The sequence below is a fragment of the Mus caroli genome, unplaced genomic scaffold, assembly GCF_978045245.1.
Source record: "Mus caroli unplaced genomic scaffold, Mus_caroli_1 scaffold_3, whole genome shotgun sequence".
Lineage (NCBI taxonomy): Eukaryota > Metazoa > Chordata > Mammalia > Rodentia > Muridae > Mus > Mus caroli.
Genome location: NW_028227258.1, coordinates 21,065,848 through 21,091,902, shown reverse-complemented (window position 1 = coordinate 21,091,902; position 26,055 = coordinate 21,065,848). Strand labels below are relative to the sequence as shown.

The window sequence follows — 26,055 nt, the reverse complement described above, 5'->3', positions numbered from 1 at the left end:
AATAAGTTCTTTTTAAAAATTTAGTGTAGAGACGAATATAATGAATAGTTAGGCCTCTAGGATTATGGAGAGGTGGGTCTGCCTCATCTGTGTTTGACCACTGTAGCAATGGACATCTGCCCTGACGTTCACTGTCCTGTGAAGTGGCTACTGTTCTACCGTGTTACCCACAGACCAGACCTCATCAAAGTGTCTACTGTTTACCTGATGCCACTTAAACACAGTGGAACTGTTTAAGAACCATTAAAATAAGATCAAAACTTAAGCACAACCAGAGTTGCCTCCTTATACGTTACCATGGTTGCTAGTGTCTTGTTTTTCCTTCTAGAATGTTCTGGTTTATCCTAGAACGTGACCGAGCCAAATTTATCATGAGCCCTGCTGTACAATGTCCCATGCCAAACCATCTCTAGGAACCTTCAGCCTACATTCCTTTGGAAGGCTTTCCAGGGCCTATTTAGGTTAATTTTAACTTAAAACTAAATGTTGAGGCCCCGGAGCTGTCTGGCAGGGGATGGGTGTCATGGGGGTGGGGTGCAAGTGGCTGGTCACCCCACCAGAGATGTCCTTTCTAACTCTCTCCTGTTTGCTCTAGTGGCAGTGCTGTGGGGCTTTTGGAGCTGATGATTGGAACCTAAATATTTACTTCAATTGCACAGATTCCAATGCAAGCCGAGAACGATGCGGTGTGCCATTTTCCTGCTGCACTAAAGACCCTGCGGTAAGAGCGACAGCTCACTGCTGCCCGCCCGCTGTGTGCCCCGTGTGACGGCAGAGCCATTTCTGTCTCAAAACTCTTCTCACAAGCTCAGACCTGACTGTAGGCTGATACGCTCCGGTGTTCCCAGTCGGGACAGGATGGCAGGAATTAATTTAGCCAGTGCTTGTTGTCTCCTATTCTGAGCCCTGGTGTGTTGACTCACGGGAGGTGAGAAAGGGAAGTCCCTTTCTGGGGAAGAAAATAAAACCCACCAAGGCCTAAGGAGTACAAATGACTTCTTCCAAATACCAGGGCTGACAAGGGACAGAGCCGGGTGACTGTGTCTCTTGTCCCTCCTTATAATGTATGAGCCACCTCTCTGCAGTAGCTTGGATTTAGTAAGCCTTTTCTTCTCCTCTGGTTTCTGGGAAGGGACTCAGGAGGAAAGAAGGCAGATGAGGATGGGACGCTGCTTGAGGAGCCACAGTGGCCCGGAGGGTGGCGTGGGGGTGGCTGCAGCAGCTGCCGTTTGCGGTTTTACTTTAGAAAGAAAACATGGAGTGCGGCCACAAGCTACTCCTCTTTTCTACACTTCACATCGTGTGCATGGCTCATAGAATGAAAATGTGAACCGTCTGTATTGTAAGTGGAAAGCCAGAACTGAGTGGTAGTGTGCCCCGTGTGGGGAGTGGCGCCCTTCCGGGACAAGCCTGCCCTTGCGCACAGTGGCGCACAGTGGATGCAGGCGAGTCCCACAGGCTCCCCCTCCTGCAAGGTTGGGGGCTATGCGGCTCTCTCGCGAGGCTTGGGTTTTAGGGTGTTGAGCTGCTGACTGTGCAGGCTGCTCTTCTGGAGGGCACAGCAGCCTGTGCTGAGCATCACTGAGAACTCTGTCATCCTGCCTGTGACTCCTTCCTAGACTTCCTAGCTTGCCTTCCTCCTCTGAGGCGGGTCAAGTGGCAGCAGGATGTCCAGCCTGGAAGCCATGGTACCCAGCATAATGTGCTTGCTGGCGGGAAATGTTTTACTATATACTTTTGAAGCTGCTCTAGTAAACGCATGGCATTTAATAATAATATTTGTTGAATAATATTTAATAATTAATTTAATAAATAATGTTTAATACTGTGCTCCAGTACCCATCCACTCTTAGCTGGGCTTTCTGCTGAACAAGAATGAGCTTCAGTTTTCTCTTCCTTTCTTCCCCAGGAAGATGTCATCAACACTCAGTGTGGCTATGATGCCAGGCAGAAACCAGTAAGTGAAACCCGCCCCATGTCATAGCACGTATGGATTTTTGGAGGAGCGTTTGCGCATGCGTAAGGCTGTATCTATGACATTCTGCTCTCTTCCCTTGTAAAGGAAGTTGACCAACAGATTGTAATCTACACGAAAGGCTGTGTGCCCCAGTTTGAGAAGTGGCTACAGGACAATTTAACCATCGTGGCTGGTATTTTCATAGGCATTGCATTGCTACAGGTAAGATGTGGGTCCTCGGTGCTAGCTCAGACGGTGGTGCCCAGAAAGACCTCCCCAGTCGAAGATCTTTGCTTTGTCTCCTCCATGCCTTAGCTTCTGAGACACACTGTAGGTCCTGGAAACAGACTGGAGCTATTGGGTTTGTGTTTATTGAAGGCCTGAGTCTAGAGACAGAAATACCTTAGGAAGTCTTGTCTCCTTTCACCACAGAGGTGTTGACGGGTCCCAGGTTCTTATCTGGCATCCCATTGTTTCAAGGATTCTTAAAGGACTGTGTTGTGACACTTGGGGCAGACAAGGCTGCTCAGAGTGGGGACCCCAGCAGCAAGGCCAAGCTCTGTGGAGTTGCACAAGTACATGCGATATCTTTTGTCTCTCCAGACCAGCTCACCCAAGTGCTGGTGAGGACAGTCCCGGGAGCTGACTCTTCCTGTTGATAAGATGCTTTCTGTGGAGGGCCACGGATGGGTACACGGTTGAAGGAAATTGAAGAGGTCTTAAGTAAATAGGAAGGCAAGCTGTTGTCACAGATTATAAACTCAGTGTCGCTCAAGTGGCATCAGCATGGCTCACTTCGATCTAGAGATTCTGTGCTCTCCGTCTCGGGTCCAGCCTCCTCATTCAGTCATCAACTAGCTGGGCCTGAGTTCACAGGGAAAAATAAGAGCCCAGAGTAGTCAAACACACTGAAAGAGAATGGCAGGATGAAGAATTCTGGTTTCCCAGTTAAAGCATACTACATTAAAGCATACTACAAAGTAACAGGGTTCAAGGCAGTCTTGTAAGGTTATAAAGTTAGCCATTTTGATAAATGAGATTGGATTACAGAGAGAACTTTTGTGAGCTTTGTTTTGATAAGGGGATTGAGACTTTTCAATGGGGAAGGACAAAAGAACTTTCAAGGATTAAGAAAAAAACTAAAAAAAAAAAAAAAAAAAAAAAAACAGCTCAGTGGTTCAGAGCACTGGCTGTTCTTCCTGAGGACCAGGGTTCAATTCCCAACCCCTACATGATAATTAACAACTGTCTGTGACTGTAGTTTCAAGGGATCTGGCCCCCTTCTGGTCCCCATCCACACTTTATGCATGTGGTGCACAGTCATGCCTGTAGGCAAAACACCTACACACATTTCAAAACGGGGGAAAAGAACTTTTAAAAAAGTGTTTTGACAGATGGTGCAGGAATACTGATTTTTCTGTCTAGAAAAGAGAGGTGTTTAGACACCTATCCCATTCCGTATATAAACATAAACTAGATCAAAGCCCCAAATCTAAGTGTGGGGTTCTGTATGCCTGTAATGTAAGCCATTCAAAAAGGTTGTAGCAGGATAGCAGGATCATCACTTAAGAGTGCACAGCCAGCCTGGCCTTCACACTTAGACCCTGTCTTGGTATAAAATAATTAAAGCTCTCTCAATAAAAAGCCAAAGCTGTGGGCTGGAGAGATGGCTCAGTGGTTAAGAGCACTGACTGCTCTTCCAGAGGTCCTGAGTTCAATTCCCAGCAACCACATGGTGGCTCACAACCATCTGTAATGGGATCTGATGCCCTCTTCTGGTGTGTCTGAAGATAGTGATAGTGTACTCACATTCATAAAAATAAATAAATATTTTTTAAAAAAATGCCAAGTTGTGACATTCTAGAAGAAAACATGGTATAAATTGGTGATTTCTTTTGTTTTGTCTTGCACAAAGAGTTTCAGGGGAAAAAAAAATAAAACCATCAGATGAAGGAGAGATAATGGCACTTCATCAAAATATAAAACTTCCACACTGAAAATGGTGCCATTGAGGTTACCCACAATAGCAGAAAGTATTTTTGAGGAGTTACGTGTGTGTGTGTGTGTAGTGTGTATGCATGTATACATAATATATATATATATATATATATGTATATATATATATATATGTAATATATATACATACAGACATATATATCTTATAGGAAGCAAGAAAAAAGGCTAGCCTGGGCTATCTACCAAGGTCTAGTTTAAAAAATGAACAGAGTACTTAGACATTTCTCCAGCACAGACAGGAATGTCCCATGAAAAGATGCAGCATCACTTGCCATCAGAGAGCTCGTCAGAGCTGCAGTGAGGTAACCATTGCACACGTACACCCACTCGGACAGTGGGTGTTCACGAGGATGAAGGATGGATCACCCTCACCTTTCTAGAGTGGGGGAACAGAAAGGGCTCGGCTCTTTGCCAGATAACATAGTTACCGTGTGACCTTACAGTTTTTCCACAAATGCCAAAGGAATGAAAAGTGACATTTACCAAAACATTGGCACACACGTGCACATAGCAGCAAGAACTGGAGACACTAAAAAAATCCATCCATGGATTTTTAAAGACTATAGAACTGCCTTATGGAAGAGTCAGTACTCAGCTATCAAAAATGCAGGCATGGGCTAGCTGTGCTGCAAATGCCTGCAGTCTCAGCCCCAGGGAGGCAGAAGCAGAGGTGGCGGAAGAACTTAGACTGTACGGGAAGACCCTGCCTCAGAAGCAAGCAGACACCACAAATAGAGCAGACTGGCCAGATGTTTGTTTGCAAGTCACCACAGTTACTTTCTTTAGCTGCTTTTGTATAGAACCCAGAACTTGTGTCCCTTGCTGGCGTCCTGCACCACATCTCCCCAACTTCCATCTGAGTCAGAACTCTGAAACACCACTCACCATTTCTTCACAGTGCGCTGAGGGTTTCCCCTTCTCAGCACAGCCTGAGTCAGCCTGGAGCTCTGCCCCCCAACCCCCACTGTGACCTTGCTCATGGGGAGAGGGAGGAAGCTGCAGACCCAGTGAAGTGATGGAGCCTTCCCTCAGAAGGTCATAGACCCAACCTCAGCAGGGAGAACAGGGCAGGTACATCAGGTGCTGAATGGATCAGTTGGGTAACCCAAGCCAGAAAAGCTGGTCACCAACAAAAATGTTCCCTGCATGTGTGATTTTATTAAGGCTTATTACCTGGCAGAGCCCATGAGATCCATACAAGGAGTGGGTTGTGATCTACCTGTGCAAGATAAGAGCCCAGCTGGGCTTCAGCCTGACATTTCCACAGGCACATGTGATTTCCCTGGTCATGAACGCAGCGCATGCATGTTAAGGTTACCTCAGCTCTCCTTAGCTTGTGTAAAATGTTCACTAAAATTCTTTGATTTGTACCATGTAAATAAAGAAAACTCATAGTTGGGTCCTGAAGGTTTATAGCACTGTTGATACCTTGCAGAGGAAAGAAAGAGAGATTTGTTCAGACCCGTGGTGGGGGAAGGCATAGAGGCCATAGCAGCTCGGAGACAGATAACTCCTTTGACAGCTGTCCCTAGCAACACACATGTCTCAAATGTCCTACAACCTCCCAAAACATTGCCACTCACTGGAGACTGAGCGTGCACACCATGAGATTGCGTGGGCTTTTCACATTTGAGCGGTCACCATAGCAATGGACGAACTCAGAGATGGTTTTGGTCCTTGAGAGAAGACACAGGAACCACATGTTGTCCAAAGGCATTTTCATGAAATGTGCAGATCGGGCAGATCCACAGAGGGAGAAGGGAGATGAGAGCTTTCTAGGCCATAGGGAGGGTGGGAAATGACTTCCTGTGGGATAGGGTTAGCTTAGGGAAGTGAGCGGCTCCTGTATTTAGTATTGAAAATATAAAGTCATGCCAAATCTCTGGATTTTTCTTTTCCCTTTTTTTTTTTTGTTTTTGGTTTTTTGAGACAGGGTTTCTCTGTATAGCTCCGGCTGTCCTGGAACTCACTTTGTAGACCAGGCTGGCCTCGAACTCAGAAATCCGCCTGCCTCAGCCTCCCAACCAAGTGCTAGGATTAAAGGCGTGCGCCGCCACTGCCCAGCTGGATTTTTATTTTCTATCTCTCTCTCGACACTCTTTTTTTTTTTTTAAGACAGGTCTCATGTATCCCAAGCTGGCCTCAAACTTGCTCTGTAGCCAAGGATGGCTTTTTACACTCCTGCTTCTTCCCACCCAAGTGTCGGGATTATAGATGTGTACCACCATGCCTGGTTTTCTATGGCCCTGGGGGGTAGAACCCACGATTTTATGTATGTGAGGCAAACACGCTGCTGACTGAGCTACATCTCCATCCCCCCGAATATCCATTTAAGAATCAGAGGGGGCAGACCTAGTGGCCAAGGAAAAGCCAATAGCATTTGAATTCTGCTGTCTAACTTGGTTTTCTTTCCCTTTTTTTTTTTTTTTTTTTTTTTTTAGATTTTTGGGATATGCCTGGCACAGAATTTGGTGAGTGACATTGAAGCTGTCAGGGCTAGCTGGTAGACCCCTGCGACCACTACTGTCAGACACTGGACTGATCCCCTCTCACTGACTGACCCTCTGTGCGCCGGCCAGCTGATGGCGGGCTGTACAGGCCTGGTCACAGGCCTGCAGTCTCACCTGATGGAGCTGCCAAGAACTTAACTTTCTGTGGGGGTAGAACTGGGAAATGCTGCTCACAGACGGAACTTGGAAAAAGAAAAACAAAACAAGTGCGCAACTTGCTGAGTCAACGTGCAGTGAATCTCTACTGTAGCCGTGGATTGGTGGTCGGATGGATGCTACCAGAAGGGGGAAGCGGGGAGGTTGGGCACGCCATGTACTTGAATTTATGGAGAATACAGTGCTGTACACATCTTGGCTAAAACTTGGGCCCTTACCCGCCAGGGCCAGGTGTCTTGAAATCTCTCAAACCCTTTGCATCTGTCCTCCAGAGAAGAAACCAGCTGCCCCCTGTGTTCAGATTCTGAGAGAGGTGGAGTGGGTCACGCTACAGCATATGCCCTTCATCCTGAGTTTGTCCTTAAGAGAACTGGGCATTTGCAGTAAACTAGGGTGGCAGAGACTGAGCTCCACGTTTCCACAGGACTGCTCTTTCCTCTGAATGGCCAGCCCAAGCCTGAGCTCTGTCCATGACATCCAAGGAGAGAATGAGGTTACTGAGAGACATTAATTAAACACTCCCTCACCCCACCGCACCAAACCAGTTGGGTTGTTCTGATAGTCTGGAACACTCTGGGCTATGTTTTGTGTTTTATTTCTTTTTTATCGGTCGTTATTTTGGTTCTTTTTTTTTTTTCTTTTTTTTTTTTTGTCTCCCAAAGGCAAAGGCTATGACACAGTCCTCTTGGTTTCTTATTCAGCTTGAATAGTAAGTTTTTGTAGACTTGTCACCTGCATGTACCGTAACCGCCCCCCCTCCCCCCCATCCACCATGTTCTTTTCAGAGAGACATTTGAGAGTGTTCCTTGGTGTTTACATCATAGGTATCCAGCCTTGGGTGGTGGTGGAGTGTTGTCCTAGCCGCATCTTTGTATGCCCCTCAGGCTCTCTGTCTCTCCCGGCATCCAATTCAGCTCCTGTCCATTCCCCATCCTCCCCATCGAGTGGTGGAAAGCCCAGCTCCAAAGCAGGGTTGACACAGTCAAAAAGCATTTCATGAGGTTTTTCTTTCTTTTCTTTTTCCTCCCTTTTTGCAACTTTAGTTTTGTCGTATATTAAATAAAAAACCAAGCCTAGTATAGTGCATGTGCTCGCTGAGGTGGCCTCGGGGTGGTTACAAAGCACAAATATTTGAGGGGCTGCGCCGAAGCCCAGCCAGGGTTCTGTGACGCTAGGTGGGAAGCCACCTTCAGGTTCTTCTCCTGCCTCGTGCCCACTGGGAGGGTGGACTTTAGCCCCAGACCCCCCCCCCCCAGCTTGTGATAACCCCTGGATGTTGCTTTCACGGGGAGCAGATTTTAGTTTGTGGGTTTGCTGGGAAGACCCCAGCCTCTGCGAAAACAGCTCCCCATTGGCCAGCCAGCAGTCTGCACCATACAGCCCGGTTTTCCATTTCCGCAGCACGTGTGCGTTGCCGTGGCTGATGGGCGCAGTCTGCTCAGAGGGAGGTCAGGCACTCCTCAAAAGTCTCATCTGCACAGTTTGGGTGTACGTGGCTCTGCATGTTTGTATTGGTGTCTGTTTTAGGTAGAGATAGTCATTCCATACATGGATGTGAGGTCACGTGACTTCACCCCTGTCCATACCACAGCCGTCGCTTGTGATGTCCTTCAACGTGGACACTTGTGCTCTCAGATTGGCACTTCTGTCTTCTTTATTACCTCATTCTCCAGTGAACTGCATCGGCCAATTGATTCAGAATCAGGCAAGATCCCCACCCCGTGGCACATCCAGTGAAAGCCAAAACACAAGCCCAAGCGAGTTTTAAATTTTAATCACCCTTTATTTTTTACACTCGAGAGTGATTGTAATAAAAGCTGCCATTAATAAACTCGGTTCTACCTTACATGGGATCACGTCGTCGTACTTTTTCTGAATTATTTCTCAGATGTAAGCTACTGTAAAACACTCTGGAATGTCTCCTTAAAACACAAAGGGCCTGGGCCAGGGGGACAGCTCATGTACAGTGTGCTTGAAACTTCGGGTTCAATCCCATATCCCTGAAACCGCAATCATTTCCAGATCTCCTACGGAGGTGGGTCAGCATGCAGCTCAAGGACTTGCACTGGTGAACTCCTAAGATGCTGATGAGACTACACGTTGATTTTTTAGTAACACCAATCAGTTCCGGAAGGGAGGGGAAATTTGTGGTTGTAGGGGCTAAGCCTCTGAGTTGCTAAACGCAGGCAGACAAAGCAAGTAGGTGATCTCTGTCACAAGGAGTGTCCTCTATTGGTTTCAGATGCCTTGGGAACATTACAAAACAGATCCCAGACCCTGACCCTGCCATTCTGGTGTGTGTGGGTGTGTACATATACACGTACATGTATACATATATATGCTTAAGCTTTATGAACATTTAAAACACAGTGGACCTAGATAAAAGTTACAGCTTTTATAAGAAAGCAATTGCCAGCAGTCCCTGGAAACTGTCATGTTAACCTGCTGGAAAATACCAGCTTAAGTGCCTTTCTCTTGTGAAGTGTTACTGAAGGATACGTTTTAAGAACAAATGTAAGGAAAAGCTTCCATTTCACATAGTACTCTTAAGACCAGGCAGGGCAGTGTGTCCTAAGACTTGAGAAAGGCCTCAAGAAAAGCAGATCCAGAAAGCAGACCTATTTTGATTTTAAAGAAACTTGTCCGTGACTGAAGATGGGCAAGCCCTGTTGATGTCTCTTTATCTGATGTTGTGGGGCCTGGTTATTCCCTCCATGCTGTGGCCAACAGCAGAAAGGTTATAGTTACAACGGTGCTTTGTTTACAAGGCTCAAAACTAGCAGAAGTTTTGTCCTGCAAAGACCACGGACTTTGGGGAAAATTACCATTTTTTTTTTAATTTCTATTTACTGGTTCCCACAAAGATTGCTTCTGTAATATATACTTAAAATTACTATTCATAAAAAAAGAACAGTAAAACCCAGAACTTCTCATCAGAGAGTAGATGAAAACTCCGGTTTCTTTTCCCAGGCTATAGCCCCCCTGACATTTCTGTGGGTTTGCTTCCTGCCCCAGGTCCCAGGCTGACTCCCCTCCAGGAGTGTCTTAGAAGTTACTCTGATCTAAGCTTTTGCTTCTTTGGAAAGGCCTTGGCTCACTCTTGACTGGTGTTTGTGTGGGCAGGAATGGAATCATTTTGCAGCGTGTGGCTCTCCCAGTGCGCCTGTTTCCGGCTCTCTTGGAGAAGAGCCCTGGGAAGCCAGTGGGCCGAACAATGGGGGTCGGAGCCCAGTGACCTGGCAGGCCCTCCCCAGCAAGCTTTGCCATTTATACATTGGTGCTTGCTCCTTCTCTTGGGAAATCTGTGCAGACCTCCAAGGAAGGACTGGGAACTTCTCCATAAACTCCGGCTACTGTGGCCAGGAAGCTGGAGCAGGGAACGGTAATTGTGAGACACTGTCAGCAAGTGGAGACTAATGTACAGCAAATGTAGCTGCAGGCGGGGCTGAGTTGTGACTTAGAGTGGAAACATGACTAGGGGCACAGTTGTCAGATGTTACTGGGTTTGGATCCAGGAAACAGGGGACAGAAACTAAACTCTAAAGATACCAAAACCATCTTAATGTTCCCCTAGCCTTTAATTTTATTATTTTATTATTATATTTTATTTTTGAGAGACTTGCCATAGCAGCAGAATCTATTACAGTGTGACTTTTAAGACATTCTTGGTTTTCGGAATTAATTGGTTCCCTCTGGAGGCCTGCAGCTTCCTTTGGCCCAAGGTTGATTCCAGCCCCTCCCAGTTAGACCGACCTAGACACCCTGGTCCTTCATCTCCACTTCTAGAAACAAGGGCTAAAGTAAATGTACTTTAAAAGTCAGCGGGTGGAGACATAGTTTTACACGGTACGCATGAGTTCCACAAAGAACCAGTGTCCAGCAAAACAAACTACCCATGTGGTCCTCACCTCCAAGAACTTCTGGGCCGATTAGGACGGGAAAGTTTTAGTGGCCTGCCCTCTAGTGTCAGCCACGGAGAACCACAGCTGGCTGCTGTTAGAAGGGAGGTTCCTTGCGGATGCGAGCCGCATTCCAGCGCTGGGAAATGGATATGGGCCGAGGGCAGGTGTTTAAGGAGAGTAGGTGTGTTCCTACTTCACAGTCCTGAAAGCTGAGTCTCGTGCATGGGAACCCAGGCACGGGACATCTTGTTCTCATCAATATCTAGGTGCTGATCGTGCCACTGGCGTTTTATTACCTTGTTGCAGCAGGGTTTGGCAGGCCTGGTGGAAGCTGGCCCTGCCTCCTGTACCGTCTCAGATGCTGTTTCTAGAAGATGATATTCACTGCCACCGAGTGTTCACCGGCCACTCTGGGGGGGGCTATGTCTTCCAGGCACCTATCATCCTAGTGGGAGTGGTATGATAAACGGTACTCCCTCTCTCAGAGCATAGAATCCCCACTGGAGGGTTTTGTGTGAGCCACGATCCAGGTCCTAAGCCGCACCTCTGGTCTTCAACACTGACTGTACAGGACAAAGGGAGCAGAATTTCCTGGACTTCCCGTTAAAAACAAGACTGACTGAGAATCTAGTGGCGTTAGCTTTGATTTGAGAATTTCTATCTCCTTTTTCGGAAATGGTCAAAGATTTCTATCTTGTTTTGGTTTTTTGCTTTAACACAAAAGGTTATTAAGTAGCTCCAACAGGCCTGATAGTCCTTGTACTGTATCTCGGGCTGCCTTCAAACTTGGAGCAATCCCCCTGTATCAAGCTTCCAAGAGCTGTGCCAACAAGCTCAGAGCCTCTCGCTACAACCTTTGATTGTAGAGACTGGAGAAACTATGGCTTATACATGTTAGGAGTTTATCATGGGTTCAACTGTGTCTTTCAATATGATAGTCCCTGAGATTCAAACTCAGGTCCAAGGAATGCAGGGAACCCTCCTGATAGGAAGCCAGATTGAGGTTCTCATCACTTGATTGGAGGCAGCGGAACACTGTGTGGTATACGACAACAGTCTGCTTTCTGCTCTTGTAATATCTTGCTGAGTTCCAGTTCTGTTAAGATAGGCTCTTGGTGTACATCTTGGGTTAATTAGCTTTCAGCTTGCTGTGTAACCCAGGCTGCATTTGAACTCATCCCCGGCTTCCACTTCCCAAGTACTGGAATCACTGGTGTGCACCACTATGTTTGGCCAGTCTTGCCACCTTTTCTGGGGTATGTTAAATAAAGAATACATTATTATATTTAAGATCATGGCAGTGCACTCTGTATTTAATCTTAAAAGCTACCTGCTACAATGATTAAGATCGCATACATAAAATGATCGGTGCCTTCTGCAGTCTCCTTGTGTTGTCGCCAAAACAACCCAGTAGTTCCCTAACAGTTGCAAGCAGCCACTGGGGCCAACAACCCATCTGTCCCTTGAGCCCACAGCGTATGGTTGTAAAAGTATACTCTACTCCAGGCACTGCTGCAGGCTCTCAGGAAAGTTTCAGAACTGTAAACCAAAGTGGAATTACCCCAGGCCAAAAGTCTTAAACTTGTTAAGAGTTGAACTACCATTTTTCCAGGGGCAAATAAGCCAGCAGTGGCTCTCAGCCTTCCTAATACCTCAGCCCTTTAACACAGCTCCTCATGCTGTGGTGACCCCAACTATAACATTATTTCGTTGCTACTTCACAACTCTGATTCTGTTGTTACGAATCACAATGTAAGTATCTGATATGCAGAACACCTAATAGGTGACCCCCTAAGGGGTCTTTCCACCCCAGGTTGAGAACCACTGCTAAAGGCTCCAAGAAGGAAGAGGTTTAAGAGATAAGACCTGGGGCAGGGGTGGGAAGAAGAGCTTATGATTTCCAGACTCGGGGCAGGAAGGTAAGGTGTGGCCAGGGAAGGGTTGTAGGGGACTCAGCATGGGAAGGTAAAACTAGAACCAATGGGCAGGCAGTTGTGATTTCCTTTGCAATGAAGGCAACATGAAAAACAGAGTTTCCAGGACAATGTGTCAATGAGGGAACAGACTCACTATGTTGCAGAAATGTTTTTAAAAAACAATTCGGAAAAAAATTGTCCATCACAGTGTGTTGTTAAAGGCAAAAATAGTAAGAGTTCCAGTACCCCATCCCCCCTCAAGCAGTAAGTACGCTTACCTAACACATCTGCCAATCAAGTGGGCTCCTATCTCCGTAGGGCAGACAGGTGGAAAGACAGCTGCTGTGGCTTGCATAACTAAATCCTCGAAAATTTTCTGCCTTAAAGTTGCCCCCCAGCTTGAGTTGATGGCTCAGCGGTTAAGAGCACTGGCTTACTGCTGTTGCAGAGGACCAGTGTTCAATTCCAAGGATGGTGGGTCACAACCGCCCTAACTCTAACTCCAGTTCCAGGGGATCTGGGCCTTCTTCTGACTTCTGCAGATACCAGGCATGCACATGATGTACACACATACAATGTGCACATGTAGACAAACACTCACAAAAGAAAGTGTCTCAGATGAAGCAGTAGCAAGGGGCAGGGCTTCCGGTGACTGGTGTGTGTGGAGCCCTTGGTCTTGAGTAGACTCCATGCCTTTATGAAGGAGGCCCGGGGGCAGGTGTTCCTCCCTTCTAACAGGTGCAAAGGTCTGGAATGTGCTGGAAGGACTGAGTCTCCACCAGACACCCAACTTCTGGTACTTTAGCACAGCCTTCAGAACTGTAAACAATGAGCTTTTGTTGTCTATAAATTACCAACCTAAGGCACTTATTTAAGTACTATAAATGGATTAAGTCATCTCTCTCCATCCAAATCCTTTGTTCCTCTGAAATTCCTGGGACCCAGGAACGGGCAGGGAAGTTGTCACATGTTATGGATGCTGTGGTACACAGCAGTGGTTACTTTAAGTTTCAGTTTTACTCTTTCCAAGGTGGGAACTAAGATCTTTCTGCTTGCATGGTAGAGTCAGCTGGGAGCACTAATATCCCACCAGCCCTCCCAGGCATCTTTTTAAGCTCCCAGGTGGTGGTAATGAACAGGGATTAGCAGGTTCTGCACACAGGTTCTGACTCAGGAGTTCTTAATGGGGCTGGAGAGTCACAGTTCTACCAAGCTCCAAGTGAGCCCTGCTATGGTTTGCAGACAACCCTGGTTGGCCTGTCTGGGATTGGTACTGAGGGTATAGTTGAGTGGTGGAATGCAGACCCAGCATGCACAAGGCCCCGGCTCAATGCTCAGCATGGAACAAAGAAACAAAAGCGTGAGTACCTTATTGGTGGCCACCTTTGCTGCTGTCTCCTTACTGCTTAGCTGGAATTGGATCGCAAAAGTTTAAAAGAAAAAAATCTCAATGCAGAAAAATCGAAAGAACAAGTAAGTGTAGCATCTAGAGGTACTTGTAGTACAAGAAGGTTGACTTTTTAAGAATTCTGGAGCCGGGCGTGGTGGCGCACGCCTTTAATCCCAGCACTCGGGGAGGCAGAGGCAGGCGGATTTCTGAGTTCGAGGCCAGCCTGGTCTACAAAGTGAGTTCCAGGACAGTCAGGGCTATACAGAGAAACCCTGTCTCGAAAAACCAAAAAAAAAAAAAAAAGAATTCTGCTTTTAAGTTGTAGAGTAAGAGGGATTGTGTGGCCACGCCTGCCTGTAATTCCAGCACCTAAGAGGCAGGAGGATCAAACATAGTGGAGGTACAATCATGTCTACTAATGTTTTGATTTCATTAAATCAGAGTTTTTCAGTGTCAGTGAGGATAGTTTATGTAGTGATAGTGTGTTAGCCTGCAGAGTGTGCAAGTGGATTGTGTTCTCAAAATTTGGTCCAGGGATGGACTTTTTGCAATTTTTAACGTGCAAGAGTTCCCGGGGTTTAATCTGTCTTCTAATGCTAAACCATTTGGTCTCTGCTTTGCCGTTGTTACTCATTCTGTGAATGTGGAGGTCTTCAGAGATGGTGGAGGGCAGTGACATCCACTCTTAGGGCAAAGTGGGGCTGGGCTTATAATTTTCAGTATTCTTAATCTTTCTCCATTTTGATTTCTAGCATACTATTCACAGAAATTCCACACAAACAAGGGCTCTTCGGGGCCCTTAGCCTTCTTTAAAAGAGTGAAAAGGCCCAGAATCCAAAATGTTTGACAGCCATTGGTGTGGAGTAGCTAGCTAGCATGTAGCAGGCCGCCACCCATCAACTGTTAATCGATTGCAGCTCTATACAACTGAACGCAGCTGCTGTGCCCTTTCTTATATGGCCCACACTTTTCATGTTGCTCTGGATATTCTGATAGTGGAATGGTTGAGTCAAATTATTAAAAGAATCTGATTTATGATAGTTACTGTAATCTGTAATATAGTAATCTGTAGTATAGTAATCTGATTTATGACCTACTGATAGTTAAAGCTGTGCAAACTGGAGCCACATGATGTATAAAGTTTTACAGTAAAGGTTAATTTTTTTACTCTGTGTGTGAGTCTGTGTGTGTGGGGGGGGGGGTGAGAGAGAGAGAGAGAGAGGTACAGAGACAGAGGTATAGATACAGAGACAGAGAGAGACAGAGACAGAAAGAGAGACAGAGAGACACAGAGAGAGACACAGAGAGAGAAACACAGAGAGAGAGAGAGACACACACACAGAGAGACACACAGAGATAAAGACACAGAGAGAGAGAGAGACACAGAGAGAGACACACGGAGAGACACACAGAGAGACACACAGAGAGAGACACAGAGAGAGAGAGAGACACAGAGAGAGACACAGAGAGAGACACAGAGAGAGACACAGAGAGAGACACAGAGAGAGAGACACAGAGAGAGAGAGAGAGACACGGAGAGACACACAGAGAGAGACAGAAAGAGAGAGACACAGAGAGAGAGACACACACACACAGAGAGACATACACAGAGAGACACACAGAGAGAGACACAGAGAGAGAGAGACATACACAGAGAGAGACACACACACAGAGAAAGACACAGAGAGAGACACAGAGAGAGAGAGAGAGAGAAAGACACAAGATGTTAATGCGGTGCCGTGTGGATCTAGAGGCCAGTGGATCTAGAGTTAGAGTCACAAGTAGATGTGGGTACTGGGACCTGAAGAAGGCCCTTTGGAAGAGCTGTGAATGCTTTTAACCACTGAACCATGTCCGTGCCCCCCTCCAATAACTTTTAGAACTTTGTAGTTAAAGAGGACAACTGTGAGCATGCATAAGTGTTAGGGTGTGTATGTGGGGTGTGTATGGGGGTGTGTGGGGTGTGTATGTGGGTGTGTATGTGGGGGTGTGTATGTGGGGTGTGTATGTATGTGGGGTGTGTGTGTATGTGGGGTGTGTGTGTATGTGGGGGGGGTGTGTATGTGGGGTGTGTATGTGGGGTGTGTATGTGGGATGTGTAAGACCCAGTGTGCAGCTTTGAAAAACATATAATTTTAATGTACTTTATACACACCATAGTAGCATTGTTGCTGACCTAATAAAATACAATATTAGGGTGCCCATTACATAGCAGTCTATCTGCTGTGTGGTAGATAGGCACAGTGGTCCCTGAGCATCTTGGAGGGACTCGTGCTTGCTCCCCCAGTCTATGCAAGAATCTAGAGCTGCTCACACGCTTTACATAAAATGGTGTAATATAATCTAGAAACATCTTTCCATAAATCATCTCTCAGTTACTAGTCATACACGGTAGAGTATGAATGAACATCATGCACCTGGGTAATAGTGCTTGGGGATTAAGAAAAGAAAGAGTCTCCTTGCTTACTACAGATGAAACTGTGTATGCACGTCCATTGCTTGCTTGGGTGTGAAACAGAGATGGACACACACACACCTCACACCTTCATTCATATTCTCTCTCTCTCTCTTACACACATACGCACACGCACATACACCTCCTCCCAGTGCTCCAGTGTTAGGAGATAAAATAATAATAACTAATACACTTGGCATGGTGGCATATGCCTGTGATCCCAGCGCTGGGGAGGAGGAGGCAGGGAAGCCCGGGAGTTCAGGGTCATCTTCGGGGTCATCTTCGTCTACATAGCAATTTCAAGGCCAGCTTGGGCTTCATGAGACCCTCACTCATTTGCAAAGGAAAATGACTCTTAAGAGTACATCATATCTCTTTAGAAAAGAATTCTGGGGTTCTGACTTCAAGTCCCAATTAAATTTCTGCTGCCTTCTTGAGCGAATGCTAAGGCCAACTCTCAAGGTGCATCCTTTGAACCTTCCGTGCTTGGTTCATTGATCGATAACAGAATCTAGTGCTGCTCATGGTTTTTACATAAAGTGGTGTAATGTTGAGATGTAATCTAGAAACATCTTTCCATAAATCATCTCTCAGTTACTAATTTCTAGGCTCTGAGATGGATGTCAGGAAAGCACTGTAACAAAGCTGGGTCTTACGGGGCTCCTCCTCCTGCTGTGCTGCAGAGGGAACCTTCAATGTGACATGTGCTTCTCACTGTTGCCTGTCATGTGACACGTGCTTCTCGATATTGCCTGTCATGTGACATGTGCTTCTCACTGTTGCCTCTCATGGTCAGGCTGCTTCCTCCTGTCCTCAGAGCCTGACCTCATAAGGTATGGCGGTAGTAATACCTGTATGGTAGAGTCTCTGCAAAGCAGAAAAGAGTTCAGGCATCCTTACTCCCTAAATCCTACTCGTGTCTCAGCCTGTCCTGAAGAGCTTTCTCAGGGAAGTCCTCTCAATGCCACAGGCACCTCTCCAATCCCAGTATAGGCTCCCTTTTGAAAACCACATCCCATTTGAACAGACATGAATAGCATCTTTTCTGTTAGAATGCAGGCTCTGCAGGTCTGGCCTGTGCTGCTAACCTCTGTGTCAGTAGTATTCCAGGGCTGTGGACTCCAAGTGTTTCTCTCAGTGGACTCTCCCAAGTCCATGTGTGGAACCTGTAATCCCTATTGTGGTATTTTGATGGCCACTGATGGGTAATTAGGTTTGTGTCATGAGTGTTGGGTCATGGCTTGAGTATCTTTATGAAAAGAAGAGGAGACAAGAGCCTGTTTCCCTCCCCCATGAGTCTCCATAGAAATGGAAGCCTCAAAAAGAGTCCACCCTTGCTGGCACTCTGAATTGGACTTCCCGGACTCCGGAACCAGGGGGGATCCATGTGTTCTTCAAGCCACCAGGTCCATGATCTCTGAGAGCAGCCAAACTGAAATAGTGAGTCAGACATCAGGGTTATTTGGTTTTGGGTAGAGAGCCCCTCTTCTCCTAAAACATGGGCCTCTATTCTGTAACAGAGAACTGTCTCCACTTGTCTCTAAATTAGTTTTGAGAATGATAATACAATTTCAGTTACTGTCAGTTGGCACTAGAGTAGCCCACGCCTGATTGCTGAGAACAGAAACCTTCTAAGACTCCTGGGCACTGGAGCATCTCTGGCTCCTGCCATGCTACTAATCCTATTGAAACATCAAACTGGTGAGAAGCAGTTATGAGAGGGGATCCCACGTTTGAAGAATTTGTTTGCTAATAAATTCTGAGTTTCTCCAGGCTTAGTGGGCTTCTCAACTAACTTCTACCTGGAATTGCTGTGTTGCAGGAGATGGGGTCCAGGTACGATTGACAACACTGTCATGCTGAGAGGCAGAAATGACACTCACATGGATCCTGGCCCCTTGGGTCAAGTAATAGTAAGAATGAATGGATGCACATAGATCTAATGGCTTCTAAGACAGGGGACCTAGCTTTTCCACACAGGGGCAGCAATAGTCACATATGAAGAGGCTGTGGACCACACACTGACAAATGACAAGCTGAAGAGGAAGTCTAGGCATGGATGAGGGATACAGCCACACCCTTTGCCAGGCTCCACAGAAATCCTAGAGGTTCTGATGTCTAAACAGACTTGGTTTCGTGTCCACAGTGATGGAGTACGGAAAAGTGGCCAGTGGTCATATCTCGGGCCATTCCCAGGAAGACTGGCATGAGGTGTCCTGATTATTTTGCTGGAGGGCAGTTTCTGAGAGTCAGCAAGGTCTCTGGAATATCCCTTGGGACAGTATCTACCTTAGCCTAACACCTGGAGCTCCTGGTTAGGAAGCCTGCTCACACAAAGGTGCAAGTGATGATAATGGGTCCCTGAGTCAGAGCTCAGTGACACTGAGTTCTGGGATCACTGGGCTCTGGGTAAATACATTTCAGGATAGAAATTGAACAATGGTCCATGTACATGGAAATGGTCATTAGGCTGTTCTGACTCTATATAGGTTTTTGTTTTGTTTTGTTTTGTTTTTGAGACAGGGAGGCTCACCATGTACCCCAGGCTGGCCCTTAGACTACTGATTCTTCTTCGGATTCCTATGGGCTGTCGTACAGACAGGAACACACATGTTTCTTTTAGGAATGTGTGAATGCTGTTAGTTTTTTTTTTTTCCTAACAGGCCAGCACTTCCCACTTCCCACAGAAAAAGGACAGACTCACCTTTAAATCCTTTAATAATTCAGCTTCCCAGGTTTCAGGAATTTGATTCCCTAAGTGATTCATAAAGTTTGGCTTTTTTTTTTTTTTTTTTTAAAGAAAGCCTGCAGTTGGCATTCCTGGGAACTCTAACACAGCACAGAGAGGAGCTCAAGGGCTTTGCTATGTTTATAGAGCTTGCTGATCCAAGGCCAAGGTTTAGCTGAAACAAAGTTCGGCCCTCTGGGTTGCACCCCTGCAGATCTGCCACACTGATTTGGTCAGCCCATGAAAGCCAACCATTGCCTGTCATCCATCTGTTCTCTCTCAGGGTTAACCCTACCATCATCTCTTGTCCAGCCACCGCGTACACACCTCATGATCCTCAGCACCAGTCTCCACCTCCACAGTTCCCTGTCAGGGCGAAACGTAAGGACAGAGAAGCAGCTTCGAGCCTACACTGGTGCTGCCTCACAAGTCAGCAGGCCTCACTTCTGGAGGTGGTGAGAACAAGGCATAGGATTCCAGTGCTAGCTGAACAGCACCACAGGAAATCTTGGTGTTTTTGCAATCCTTTCTCCCTGAGGCCCACTGGGTACTGTGGTCCAGGTGGGTCCTACACATACAGCTGAGTATTATGAGCCTAGAAAGCCCAGTCCTAGACCTATGAAAGGCTCTAAAAACATTCTTGGCCCAGTTTTGTCCAAGAGAGACTTCATCTTATTTGCCTGTACATAATAAAGAAGAAAAAAAAAAAGCTGCTGCATCTCTTATACAAGCCTGCTTGCTATCTAAACAGCCTTGAAAAGAACTTCAAACAAAAGCTTTTCTGGCTTTCTACAGAAATACAAAAACAGAAGACACCCAAGAAGAATAGTCTCCCGGGAAGAGGCACATATCTCCTTCCTGCCTCCCCATTAGCAACAATTCTGGTTCTGGAACAAAACACAAAACAAACAAATCAATTTCCTGTTCAAAATCCTTGGATTTGCCCTTCCCAGTTTATAACAAAGCATTAAGACATCTCAGGTCCCATCTATGTTTTCCAAGCCCCGTCTTTTGTTTCCTCCCCCTCCCATATGGATACCAAGAGCCCAGACTCGCGCCCTCCCATATGGATACCAAGAGCCCAGACTCGCGTCTCCACTTGCAACACTGTTATTCTGTCTATGTATCCATTAACAAACTGTTTCCTGTCTTCTGCTTCTGCAGTAAAGAGCCCGTGAATCTCCAATGTTATGTCAGAAGGGCCCTGAGGAGTGAAGTGTAGAAGTTCTAGGTTCCGTGGCTGTGACCACAGGCAGAACAAGATGCCCTAGAGTGATCTTGATGCATTAATGACTAGGCTTACTGCATCCCTCCTGGAACGGCAGGGTCCTATCTGGTTCATGAATGCTCCTACCATCTGGGTTCCGTGTAACTTCCTCTCCCTGGACCTTAAGGTCTACCCCCTCCCCACCCCACCCCCCCCAGTCTTCACGGTATTTAGTGGTGGCAAGAAGGGAGGGCTGCTGTTCTCTGGGGGCTCTTCCCCACTGATAACAGGGAAGAGAAAGGAACGGCTGGCTGGCTTTCTCTAGCAGGAATTTGCCCTTTTCTATTTCTCTTTCTGGGAATCTATATTTCTGTGAATTGTAGCACAGGTTCAGCAACCTGGGAAGAAAGGGAAGTGTGTCATATTGTCTCCTGAATAAAACTAGAGTTCTGTAAATAAGGAGAACAGAGGTGGATATTAGATAAATAACTTGAAATATTGCCACCAGGGCACTTTTAATCCCTTTCACTGATGCCACATGTCTTCTCCAGTAGAGCAGAGGGGTCAGGAGCTCTGGAACTTTCCCCACCTGAGTCGGTCAAACCCCAGAGGAAAATAGCTTTGGCAACTGCCCCTGCATGACTGCCACCTTCAGGTTCCCTGTCCTTTGATTGCTTACGGCTTGGGGAATGATCTATGTCTTTCTGAGCCTCGAGGGCGTTACTTTCTCTGTGTGCCTCATGCCACTTAACAGTCTGTCAGTGGGGTGTCTTATTCACTGGGGCCTTGGCTGGTGGTGGAACAAAGCTTCTCATTGGTCAGCCATTTAACCAAGGAGGTGTATTTTCCTAGGGCAGACTAGAGAGTGGAAGCTGTAGGTGCTTGTGTCATCCTGGGGATTTAGCAGTGCAGACTGTGGGATGATGTCTCCAGTAGAGAGCTTGACTTTGCCGGATCCTGTATTCTATCCAGGCCAAGTGAATCAAAGTATTCAGTAGGGGTACTGCCATGAGTTGGCAGCTTATTGGCAACTTCACACAAACATGAGTCACTTGGGAATGTAACTACATGTAACTAAAATGTAACAAAGGAATTCCCTCCAACAGATTGGCCTGTAGGCTTATGGGGCACCTCTGTGGTCCTGAGTTGTATAAGAAAGCAGACTGAGGGAGCATGAGAACAAGCCAGGAAGCAGTATTACTCCATGTGCTCCGCTTCAGTTCCTGCCTCCCAGAGTCTCCATTTGAATTCCTATCTAGATTTCCCCCAATGATGGACTGTGACATGGACATGTTGCTTAGTCATGATCTTATCCCAGCCACAGCTACACCAGGCTACAACAGGCTGCATTCCTCGTGGGATCAAGAAGGGACATTGTAAATCCCTGCAGTCACCACAGGATCTGTGCCAGTGCTGTAATGAGACACTGGTGCCAGCATCGGCTCCTTCCTGTTAGCAAGATGGGCTGGGCACAGGCTTGGGATGGCTTGCTACTCCACTTTCGTGTTCCTGTCATTTCTCATTTGGCCTCCAGCATTCTCCAGCCTTCAGAACCATAACGCACTAAATACAGTGCAACTCTGTATGAGTTATAGAACTGTCCTTGAGTTAGCTACCCCAACTTCTGTGCCTGTGACCTGTCGTGTAGTATGGCTTTTTGTTCTGAAAACCTACCTCCTACTTACATGACGTCTCTGCAGGTCACCCTCACATGAGCCATCCAGTGGTGATGGGAACTGAACCCTCCCATGTGGGTCCCACAGCAGGCTCAGAACTTCAAGATGCTCCCGAAATGCTAAAATTCTCCCCATGTCCCTTTGGTTTGGGGACTGAACCCAGAGCCTTACACATACTAAATGTATGTTTCACCACTGAAGTGCAAACTCAGCCTCCCTCCAGATCTCCCTAGATTGTGTATGTAGCATACACATGTATGCTTGTGTACGTATGTGTGTGTGCAGGTGGAGGCCTGGCACCAACGTGAGTTGTCTTTCTCAGCTACTTTTCACTTTATTTTTGAAACTAGATCCCCCAGAGAACACGAAGCACACCAGTTCTGCTAGGCTGGCTGACCAGTGAGCTCTGAGAGCCTCCTGTTTCTGTCTCCCCAGTGGTGGGGCTGTAGACATGCTCCCTATGCTTGGTTTGCACGGGGATGGTGGGGCTCTGAACTCATCCTCACGCTTGACTATCAAGCACATGACGAGTTGAGACACTGAAATAATTAGATTCTATGTAAAGGCAGTCAAAATGTCGGTGGGTATATAGATTTCTGTTGTTGCTGCTGCTACTTTGTTTTGTCTTAACAAATGCTCGGTGGACCAAACAAGCAGGCCATCCTCCATGCCATCACTGGCTTATGAGGAAGGGAGAGAGTGCTAACTGATGATTCTTGTAAGTGAAAGGACCTCTTCCCATCTCTGTCCACTTTCCATGTGAGCTGTGCCTCCAGTGTGCTGGTTGGTTGGAGCCTGTGGAGGGTCACAGGCCTGGTAAGAGTGGTAAGGGACTCTGATGAGCAGTTGCTGATGATGCTTAGAGGCCATCACCCAGCAGCTCCAAGAGTGGTGACAGCTGTACTCTGCTCTTCATCATTGAAGACACTCACACTGATACACAGGACAGCGATAAATGTTGAGAGAGGAGGTGACAGCCAGATACCCAGAGGGAGGTGCTGATGTGACTAAAAGTAGAAGGGTTGGACATGGCAGGTCATTTATTTATTTGTGTATTGAGATAGTGTCTCACTACATAGCTCCCATTGTTCTAGAACTCACTATATACACCAGGCTAGCCTCAAATTCACAGAGATCTGCCTCCCAGGTGGTGTGTGCACCACGATACCTGGCCAAGTCAGATGGTTCTTAAATGAGGAACTAGTACCATCTAAAACCACAAGCTCACATTTGATTTTCAAAAACTCAAGATGTGTTAAACATCCAAAGGTTAGGAAAGGTTAGGCGACTATGGTACATCCAAGTATCTGAAGGCGCTGTGCCTCTTTTGAGACTTAGCGTGTGTTTTGAAAGGGAAAGGCAACTGCTGGTTGAAGGGGAGAACAGGAAGCCGGGAGGTGAGGGAGAGTGTGGAATGAGGCAAGTTAACCAAACCCAAGCATATGTGAAATGCTACAAGGAAACCCACTACTTCATATGGCATATTCCAAGGATATAAGATGCAGGGCATTTACAACAAAACACACATGGCAGAACACTGTTCTAGAAGTTTGCTTTGGACGTCAGTCACCGATACAACAAAGCACACTTTTTACAGATCGAAAGCTGTCAAATGAAGGTGTGATCCATCACGATACATGGCTGAGTTGTCCTGGGAAATCAATAGGAAGTGAGTTTTCATCTGATGCTTTTCTTCATGTAGTGCCCCTCTCTTGTTCTCTAATGGCTCAGAGGGAGTCACTGTGCTTCTCAGTGGCCTGACAGGAACCGGGCAAACTGAGGAGTTAATGGTTATTAGAGATGGTCATTCGGCTGTCACTTCTCACTTATGTGGGTCAGTAGGACATGACACAGCAGGAGTGAAGAGCAGAGAATGATCTGTATGGTGTGTATTTGTGTCCACAGTGTGGACGTGCCACACTGTGTGCATAGAGATCAGGAGACAAGCTTGGGTGTCGGTCCTTGCCTTCCACTTCGAGACAAGATGTCTTTTTCACCGCTGCACATGGCAGCTAGCTGGGTCATCCTGCCCTTTCCCACCCCACCCAATCCCTCTGTAGAAACTTTACATGGGCTCTGGTGATCAGAACTTAGGTCCTCATGTTTTCATGGCGAGTGCTTTACTCACTGAGTCATGTTCTCAGTCCCAGAGTGTGATTAATGACTTCCATATTGTGCTTATTTTTGTTATTCATTTCTCATAGTGTTGAGGGTCAAACCCAGAGCCTAGGGTTGGTGGTAGTCTTTGACTCTTGGAAAAGGCATTGCCAGTGCAGATGGAAAGATTTTGTTTAAACGATACAGGTAGGAAGATCACTAATGGTAGGATTCCTTATGACCTTTGCAGGCAATTCTCACTGATCTATTTCATTCTCCTCTCCCTCTTATCTACTTACCTCCTCCATACCCAGAGACCCCGGTTTTCCATTTCCCCAATCAGATCACGTGTACCCTGTCACTTCCCCTCTGTTGCTTCCTCCATCCCTCACTCTAGCAATGGCATCTGTGTACTTTCCTGATATTTGTAGTTACTCTGGGACACGTACTCTCATCTGAAGATCTGGAGCTAGGAACTCTCAGTAACAGACATCGCATGACATTTGTCATTTGGGGTCTGGGTTATTCACTCTATAGGATGTTTTTCTAGTTCGATCCCTTAGTGTATCTGTACCAAATTTTTATTATCCATTCATCAGCTGAAGGACATTGAGGTTTTTTTCCCATTTCCTAGACCTTGTGATTAGAGCAGCTGTAAACACGGCTGACCAGGTGTCTGTGGAGTGGGATGTCAAGTGCTCTGAGTATATGTGAAGGAGTGGTATAGCTGGGTCAAATGACAGATTTAATTGTAGCTTTTGGAGAAGTCTCCATGCCATGTACTTTGGTTGAGTCAGTTTGACAGCGAAAGCTGGGAAGCTGACCGATGAAGCAATGGGTTTCAAGGAAACTCTCTTCCTGAAGTCTGGCACTTTTCTCCCATAATCCTTATAACCATAATATCCATTCTCCACTCCCCGCATTAGCCTAGTGTATGGATTCACATGCGCTCTATTCAGTATTACCTTAATGTAATGCTTTTTAAGATTGTATTCTAACATAGCTAAAGCTTTTTCCCAGTGTTCTAAGATCCCAGATAGCAGCAAGGAGTTTAACCTATTCAGTAACTAATTAAGCACTACCATAAAACAATAAAAAACAGCCATTAAGAAACTGGGAATCTCACTGAGATAGAAATCTTTACTACAGGTTACATTCCATGTCAGGAGTGAGTTAATATACTATCCTGATAAGTAAGAAAGTCTCCAGACAAGATAAAGTTTTACAAGACCTAGAATTTAGAGCTCCATGATACCCCATTATTCTTGAGGCCTATCAAAGAGTTAAACCCCCTGGTGCTATTAACTCTAAAGTGTGAAATTCCTGCCTGGCATTAGGCTTTTCCCAGGCAGGGCTTGTTATCCCTAATGTAAACATTTAACTAGTTCTTGCAAATTCTTTTCTGTTGTATCTGGTAAATTTCAGTATACCTTGTCTTACTTGTGATTTGTAGCTCCTGATAATTCGCTGTAATATAATAGTCTCATGTTTTACCAGGAAATTACATTCAGATTCAACACCTCTCTTGTGTGCGTGTATCTGTCTGTCACTCATCCGACTCTTTGCCCATCTGCTGGAGAGACTTGTTTTTACGCAGGCACAGGAAAAAGAAGGTCTGCGGCATCTCCATATTGATTTCCACAGTGGCTGTGCCAGGTTGCAATCCAACCAACAGTTCAACAAGGGTTTCTTCTCCATGAACCCTTTCCAGTATTTGCCATGCTGACTGGGATAAACAGAATTTCAAAGCTGATTTGATCTATATAATCCCTAATTGCTAGAAATGATGAACATTTTTTGGAGATATTTCTTAAAATATTATTTTTTTTTCATTTTGTAAACTCTCTGGGTCTCAGGCCCATTTTTCAAGTGGGTCATTTGTTTGTTTGACTCTGTGTTTTGAGTTCTTTATATATTTTGGATACTAATCCTGTCAAATGTATTGCCAGCAAAGGCACTCTCCCATCCCGTGGGCTTCCTATTCACCCAGTTGGTTGTTTCTTTCCGTGTGCAGAAGATTTTTCATTCCATGAGGTCCCAATTGT

General features: G+C 46.2%; 1 protein-coding gene across 2 annotated transcripts in view; it reads left to right on the top strand.

Annotated features, from left to right (window-relative positions):
• Positions 1-8,485, top strand: part of Tspan5 (tetraspanin 5) — a 163,081-nt gene extending 154,596 nt beyond the window's left edge. For both annotated transcript variants that reach the window (XM_021157670.2, XM_085835487.1), the window contains exons 5-8: positions 596-721; positions 1,910-1,957; positions 2,063-2,179; positions 6,415-8,485. In XM_021157670.2, the coding sequence (XP_021013329.1) occupies positions 596-721; positions 1,910-1,957; positions 2,063-2,179; positions 6,415-6,480 (357 nt within the window). In that variant the 3' untranslated portion in view covers positions 6,481-8,485. The remainder of the gene's footprint in view (positions 1-595; positions 722-1,909; positions 1,958-2,062; positions 2,180-6,414) is intronic.
• Positions 8,486-26,055: the final 17,570 nt, after the last annotated feature.